Source organism: Oryctolagus cuniculus, chromosome 20, assembly GCF_051225735.1.
Source record: "Oryctolagus cuniculus isolate XC-2025 breed Fujian yellow rabbit chromosome 20, ASM5122573v1, whole genome shotgun sequence".
Taxonomy (NCBI): domain Eukaryota; kingdom Metazoa; phylum Chordata; class Mammalia; order Lagomorpha; family Leporidae; genus Oryctolagus; species Oryctolagus cuniculus.
The window spans coordinates 45,057,457-45,065,193 of NC_142886.1; the positions used below are offsets into that span (position 1 = coordinate 45,057,457).

General features: G+C 62.1%; 1 protein-coding gene across 1 annotated transcript in view; it reads left to right on the forward strand.

Annotated features, from left to right (window-relative positions):
- Window positions 1-7,479, forward strand: part of C20H14orf132 (chromosome 20 C14orf132 homolog) — a 30,381-nt gene extending 22,902 nt beyond the window's left edge. Inside the window, exon 2 of the mRNA XM_008249376.5 lies at window positions 1,896-7,479. Coding sequence (XP_008247598.1) covers window positions 1,896-2,120 — 225 coding nt within the window. The 3' untranslated portion in view covers window positions 2,121-7,479. The remainder of the gene's footprint in view (window positions 1-1,895) is intronic.
- The last annotated feature ends 258 nt before the right edge of the window (window positions 7,480-7,737 follow it).

Genomic DNA, 7,737 nt, shown 5'->3' on the forward strand with positions numbered 1-7,737 from the left:
ACAAGCTTTTTTAAGTTCACGGGGAAAATGGGATGAGAAGATAAGTTTGGGAGCAGATGCTACAGTTGGGCAGGTTAAGCTGCCGCTTGGGGTGGCCTTATCCCAGAGAGGAGTGCCAGCTCGAGTCTCCTCCTCCACTCTGATCCAGGCTCGCGCTGACGCACCCGGGAGTTAGTTGGTAGAAGCTGGCCCTCGCACTTGGGTTCCCACCACACACGCGAGAGACCTAGAGGGAGTTTCTGACCCAGACCTGGCTGTTTCAGGCATTTGGGGAGTGAACCAGCGGGAAGGAGATTCTCTCTCTCTCCTCCCTCCCTCCCTCCCTCCTTCTGCCTTTCAAATAAATAAATCTTTTCGAAGGAGATAAGTTGAGCAGAAAAGCCTCTTGACCTCGATCCGCAGCTTTTTCAGGATGGCCTTTCTCGTGAGCGCTCTGTCATGCCCTCGGTGGGACGCTGAGGCCGGGAAGAGCGCGGTTTCCTGTCTCCAGCTCTCCGCCTGCCCGCCGCAGGGCTCCGGCTGATGGCTGCAGGTCTTGGCAGATGCACACCCATCGAGGGCGTTGGCTGCGCCATGCTCCCACACCCAGGTCCCAGGCAGGACAAACATCTGTTATGGGCCACACAAGGGCCAGCGCCAGCCCTGGGGCTTCCTGCACACCCGTGTTCTCGCGGGAACTTGGGCTGCTGGGCGGGGAGTAGGGAGGGGCCTTCTGGATGCTGGGTCCTGGGTCACTGCCCCCTCCCCGTCCACGCGGGAGTGCTGGCAGCAGATACAGGAAGATCTGTTGCCGGGGCACCGATTAAAACCCAGCGAGACTTTGAGGTCCAATTAGGAGTCTTCATTAGCCGGCTGGCCACTAACTTTCCCACAGAGCAAGTCCGGGGAAGACGGCAGCGAGTTGCAGTAGTCAGGGCGGGGTGTGGGGGGAGTTTTAAAGACAAAACCACATTCTGTTATCCGCAGTTAATCGTGCGGGCAAGGTGAGCAGGAGGGAGCAGTCAGCCAATCAGCAATCAACACCTATCCCCTCCTGACGTCAGTGGCTGGCGCCAGGTGTCCCGCATCTGATGCCCTCCGGTACCGGTACCGACTGTCTCCTTGATGTTCAATCAACACAACCCGCACGCCTTTACCTTACTTTTACTGGCTTGAGGTTTTAAATTTTTAGAACGCCCCACCTTGTCACAGTTCCAATCCCAAGATGCAGCAAGCCAGCATCCTCACGTGTGCGGCTCTGGCGGGGGGTGGAGGGGAGTCGGAACCCCCCAGGGAAGGGGGAGTCTGAGCTCTCTGTGCGCCAGGAGCTGTAAGGTGCTCGGGAATTGTGTACCCGGAGATCCGCTGTAAGAGGTGTGTACACCCGGAGACACAAATCCAAACGGTGTGCACGGAGACCTGTTTATGATGGAGGGGGGCTGGTTCCTAAGCCTCCAACCCTAGGGAAATGGGTAGAGTACGGCCCGCCTCCGTGAGTGGATTCTGTGCAGCTGTTGCGATGGAACGCTGGGCAATGTGCTGAGTTTGGGGAGCCACACGTCTGCGTCGTCTCCTCTCACGCACACTCACGCACTCAGAGGCTCTGTCAGCAAGCCCACGGTGCTGATGCCCCACGCACCCCGTGCTGAGCAGTGTGAGTTATGTTTGGAGTCCCAAAGCCATCAGGGCATTGGACAGGGCCTGGCGGGGTGGGGCGGGGGCTGTGCGTGTCCATGAGCTACCAGCCAGCTCAAGGTGGGCACAAGGATGACAGCGTCCCCTTCAAGAGACAGCTGTGGATCCTGCCGTTTATCCACAGAAATGCTTTGTCAAATGTGTTGCGACAAAGCCACGTTGTGAGGTGGCCGGGAGAGGCCGGCGGGTCCGGGGCTCATCTTCTCTGTCTTCCTTCCCAGCTGCCCATGATGGGAGGGGCGTTCATGGACTCACCCAATGAGGACTTCAGCACCGAGTACTCCCTGTTCAACTCCTCGGCCAACGTCCACGCGGCCGCCAACGGCCAGGGCCAGCCGGACGAGCCCCCGCGGTCCTCCAACGACGCCGTCCTGCTGTGGATCGCCATCATCGCCACGCTGGGCAACATCGTGGTGGTGGGCGTGGTGTACGCCTTCACCTTCTGACGGAGTGCGGCCGTGGCTGCGCCTGGCACTTCCTGATGCCAGGGCTGAGCGTTCCGGCCATGCACGCACAGCCCCGTTGGGTGCAGCGGTCTCCAGGCGTCCGGAATTTCTCTGGTTTCAAAGAGTCCCTGCTGTGGCCGAGCTGGTTCAGAAAACATGGGGACCTGGGCTTCGGGCTCCCAGAGGTCTGACCGGGCAGGGGCTGCAAGGAGCAGGTGGTCAGGGAAGCTTTGCCGCAGCATCCCCAGGCCACGAGGCCGGGGTCCTGCAGGACAGACGAGGCTGGGTCGGTGCAGACTTCTCAGACCCACTGTGTGGGGGCCGGGGCAGGGCGGCCCTCAGAATCCTGAGCTCGCACCCTGGTCTTGGATTCGCCATCTGCCCCTTGGCATTGTTCATGGCCGTCTTGACTGTCCCAGTTCCACTTAGAAATGGTACCTTTGTCCCCAGACGCCTGGCCTCTCACACGACCCAAGCCCGTCAGGAGCTGCAGGCTAAGGCAAGAGGAAATCCGGGGCTGCCAGGGCTTCCCCCTGCCCTACTCAGTGTCACGACCATCATGGGGTTTTAGAGATGAAGCAGACGCGTGTCCGCGGAGGGCATGGAGAGGGGAGGGGGACAGGCTCTGCTGTGGCCCGGGCCAGCATGTTTCCTAACTGTGCACCCAGCACTCCCTCGGCCTGGCGGAGCATGCCCGGGGGCAAGCTGGGGCCTCTGCAGCCACAGGGGGCCTTGAAGCTGGTGCGAGGTGGGCAGTTCGTTCACGCGCCTGGATTCCAGCCTCGGGGTGCAGCCGTGCACACTCCCGCGGGTGTGAGCGTCTCCCCTGAGCCAGCTCCCTCAATTTCTGACAAATCCATGCTGGGGGTCCTGAGTTGAGATGCAGGGTGGGGGGACGGGACTGGGAGGCAGCCACGGCTTCCACCCCAAGAGGGCAGACGAGGAGGGGAAGGCCCCTGAGAGCCGTGCACCTGCAGCCCCCGTCTGCCTCCTTGCTCCTGCCCACGCCGTTTAAGAGATGCACACATCTGCCTCTGTGGCGAGGAACCTAAAAGGCGGGTGCAGAGGCCCTCCTGTGTGTCCGGGGCAGGGACAGGAAAGCCGGGCTTGGCACTGTGCTCTCAGGAGACACGCGTGTCCCTGATGACCGAGGTGGCTGCAGTCTCTGGAGCTGCCCTAATGACGGTATTGCCGCCTGGGCCGCCAGCCCTCGTTGGCCACGTCTGACCCTGCGGTCCCACATCCATCTACAAACGCTTCTGTTCCAACAGAGGCCGAGAGAGCTGGGGAGAACCAGCCCGAGGGCTGCAGCAGGGACAAGGGACGTGGGGCCAGCTGCCCGGACACCTGGATCCTGGCCAGGGCAGGAGGCTGCCTGGGGGTTAGCGATGGAGCGCGCCGGGGCTCATGCAGGTGCGCCCTGGCTGCTTCCCCGCAGGCCCCACCTCCAAACCCCAGCTGGGCCTTTCTTGCATGGACGCCTCCGTGGAGAAGCCGGGGCCAGGGCAGAGGCCGGGGGATGCTTGCTGCCTGGTGGGGGTCACTCCAGTTCCCTGATTCTTCACCTCCTGCCCCAGCATCACAGGGGAGCCTGCAGCCCCGTGCAGAGTTGGGTGGCGGCCCCGTTCTGCAGGCGGCCCGGGGGGATGGTGTTGGGAGAGTGGTGTCTGCCAGCCGTGGTGGAGGGAGAGGAGAGGAAGTGTCCGGGTCTGGAAGGGGCTCCGGCGTCCAACCCCAGTCCAGCTGCTGTCTGTCGCTTCCCAGCGGCAGAGCCGTGGACGGCCAGGCGTGCTGGAGGCCGGGGGCACTGCCTCACGCAGATGGCCAAGGCTTGCTCGGGGCCACCTGGTCTTGGTCTGCTGTAGTCTCCTTATCTGCTTTTCCACCCTAACGGTGAGGAGGGCTGTGCGTGTCGGAGTCCAGTGCAGGAGTGAGAGATGGAGAGGCCCGGCCTCGGTGCCTGCCCGCGTGCTCCGGCGCCCTCAGCCCCTGCCCCTGCACGCGGACCCCCGAGGCCTGCGGTTCTGCCCGGTGCAGCCCTGAGAGACCAGTTTCCTCAGAGCCAGGAGCCCCCCTAGGGGCCCCATGTGGAGGGGGTCCCGGAAGTGCTGAGTCAGGGCGGGGGACAGCCCTGCTGTGTCAGCCGGCTACAGCCAGGGACAGGGACCCTCCTGTCTGGAACCACAGCCAGGGGCCCCATTCTGGTTTCTCCCTGTGCGTCAGGCTCAGAGCCCCTGTGACCTGCTGAGTCAGTGCTGAGGAAGGAAGGGGCCTGCCCCCCCCTTCACGTTCTGGAATGTTCTCGTGCTTGCCCCTGCGCACCCCTGCATTTCTCCTCTGTGAGCCAGGAGGGTCCCAGCCTGGGCTCCTGCCCACCCGCGGGGCGGGAGTGTGCTGCTGTCACACAAGGCCTCCGAGACGCCTCGCCTGGACGCCTGGCAGGGCCAGCGCCCCCTCCTGCCCTGGGCTGTCACTGCTGCCCCTCCCCCTTTCCATGAAGTCAAGGTTAAGAATGAGTGCAGCTCCTCTCCCACTGTGCCCTCCCCCGACAGGACCCCCAGCTGGCTGGGAGGGGCATGGAGAGGAGGGCCAGCACCACGCAGCTGGGCGTGCACCAGGCCATGGGCCAGCCTGTTTCAACCGAAGGCCTGCGTGCCCGACGGGTCTCGTTAGTCCAGAGCCTGGAGACCCTCAGCCACAGCAGCCTGCGGCTGGCACTGCTGCCTGGTGCCCCCTGCCTCAGCAGTGTGATAATATCGTCAGGAATTATTGTCACTGTTCCTGGTGTTGTGTGCTGGATCTTATCACATGTAATTCTCAGATCGCCTGTAGGGGGCAGGAGTGAGCACACAGTGAGGCGTCCTGTTTGTTGAGAAAACTCAGGCCAGGCCATGTGCCCAAGAGCCCACAGCTCCCAGGAGCTGCAGTTCCGACCCAGGCTTGTTGGCTCCACGAGTCACCTGGTTGCCCTGTGTCTCTCCGTGGTGGGGTGGGGTGGGGGCCTCTGGGGCTAGGGCTGAGGTTTGGCCCCGGGGAGCCTGTGGCCAGGTTGCCCATTACAGTGAGCGTGGAAAGTGGCTGGTGGCACTGCACGCATCCTGCCTAGAGCCACGGATGCTCACAGCGGTAAGCACTCCCCAGGGCTTCCCCGGGGAGAGAAGCCGAGGGCACCCAGAGATAGTGGCGAGCTGGTGAGTTCCAGGCATCGGGCCCAGGGCTCCATGTCCCAGGGCATGCGTGGCTCCAGGAAGCAGAGGGACCCCCTCATGAGCAGCTCAGCCCTGGGATGGAAGTGGGTTCCCAGCCAGCTGTCGCTAGCTCCCTTTGCTGCTGTCCCAAAAGCAAGTCCTGGGGGTGGGCTCAGCTGCTGGGACAGGGAGCCCAGGGAGTGGCCTGAGGGGGCCAAGGGGCTCTGGATGGCCCGTATGCACCTGTCGCAACCTCTCCTGCCCAGCCCTGACCATGGTCACTCTGAGAGCGATGGGGGGAGGGTGGGGTGGGGGCTGGGTCCCGAGATGGCAGGAAGAACAGGGTGGGGGGCGGCCTCTCTGTGAAGCTGGGGGCCAGGTTGACAGCACCGCCCCACCTCCTGGTGCAGCCGTCCGGGACTGGAGTGGGCGCTTAACGTCTTTCTTTAGGGGATGGGCCGGGATGGGGGGAGATGGAGGAGAAAGCCATGTAAAGTGTGGTTATCACAGAAGAAAGAAGGACCCAGCGTGAGAAGATGGTGCCGTCGTAAGCACCGCAGAACGGGCGGAGGTACAGAGAATCGACCGCATGGACAGGAGTGAAGTCCTGAGCCACCGTGAACGCCACCTGTTTTCCTATCAGGAGATAAGAGCTGGGGGCGGGGACAGCCGCCACGGCAGATGCTGGCCTTGGGACCCCCGCGGTGGCGACGGCCCCTCCAAACACGCTTCTGTTCATCCTCTGTCTTGGCTCCTTTTCCAAGCTGGCTTCCGGCCTCCCTGAGGAGGTCTGAGACCTGTCCTGCCCGGCACATCTGTAGAGCGCTTAGGGGATCCCAGGGCCCCCGTGCACCGAGGACCCCGCCGCGTGGCTGAGCCCCCGCGCACCAGCAGTCTCTCTGCCAGCGTCAATGAACCAGAGAATCGCTCATCCGAGTTCAAGCGCGGTCGTCAATGCGGATGCTTCTGATCCGGCCGCTGCCGGCTGGGAGGAAGGGCGCGCTGGAGGAAACTGAGGCACCAAGCAGTCCTGGAGCTTGGCCAGGGGTCTGGCAGGGGGCAGCGGGGTCTCGAGCCCGAGGATCCCGCCTGCAGCATGTCTGGTGACTCCGCAGAGCTAGCTGTCCTCTGCTGTGGACAGTTTTGCTCCCCCCCTGGGGCAGAGATGGTTTTGGTCGTCGCAACTTGGGGCAGGAGGGGCCGGATCCTAGCATCCTGTGGGTAGAGGCCATGAGGTTGATAGCAACCACAGCCCCCCATGATGGAGAATCACCCAGCCTCAAGATGGCAGCTGTGCCAAGCTCGGGACCCCTCCACCAGACCAGACCCACCCTGATTCCAAATCCGCGGGAGTTTTCCAACCCCCTCCTCCCTCCTACATCAAAGCTCTTCTGAGCAGCCGCAGCGGCCGTGGGCGCTGCCCCAGGTTCAGATCTTTCCGGCTGAGGGCAGCTGTCTGGAGTGCCCGCGAGTGGGGCTGGTGCTTTGGAAACCGAGCAACCATTCCCAAGCCGTGGGCTTTCACGGGGTCCCCAGGCTGGGGGGAGAGAGCCCTAGTGGGTGCTGGGAGGCTGAGGCTGTGTGTGTCCCAGCAGTGGCTTTGTCTCTCTGGGCCCTCCGGGACCTGACCCTCCCTGGGGCCTCTGAGAGGCGTGGCCTGGCAGAGCTTAGGGATGGGGTGGTGCAGGGGATGGGGCTGCTGACCACCCTGGGAGGAGCCGCATCTCCTCTTATTTCTGACCCTTTACCGCGGCCCCGAGAGTGTGTGGCTGCTTTAAACTTGGACCGAAGAAGCCGTATTTATCCTGCAGCTTGCGTCTGCCGATGGCGACGTCTCCCGGCCAGAGGATCGGCCATGTCTGGTCGGCCATGTCTGCGTCTTACTCGTGTTTTTGTACTCGACTTGTACATGTGAGCACTTTACTGCCGCCTGGACACGAATTTTAACTGTTCTCGTCCTTTGCTACTCCAGCGCCTGGGGTTGCCGTGAGGTCACTGACTTTTACTACAGGGAAAAGGCTCTTTCTTAATGTAAGATTTCCATGCACTCTTTTGATTAAAATTACCCAACTTTCAAAGATGTAAAAATGTGGCTGTGAAATCTTTGTTAGTATTGGTGAAGCGGATGTTGTTTTCTATTAGGATAATTACAAATAAAAAAAAGAAAGAAACGTTGCCTGCTCCGCATCTTGTCCCCATGGGTGCCCCGTGTGAACGGTGCGATCTTTAAGGCTCTCTGCTTGGGAGTCCGTCCCCTCTGAGGCAGGGGTCCCCTCCCGGACGCATGCAGTCGGCACACCTGTGTTGACCCTCCCAGGAGCTCCACCCTCTGCCCACCTGCTCTGCCCGCCATCTGAGCCATCGGAGTGTGAAGTTTGCTTACTCAACTTTTCAATTTTTAAAAAAATGTGTTATTTGCGAGGCAGAGA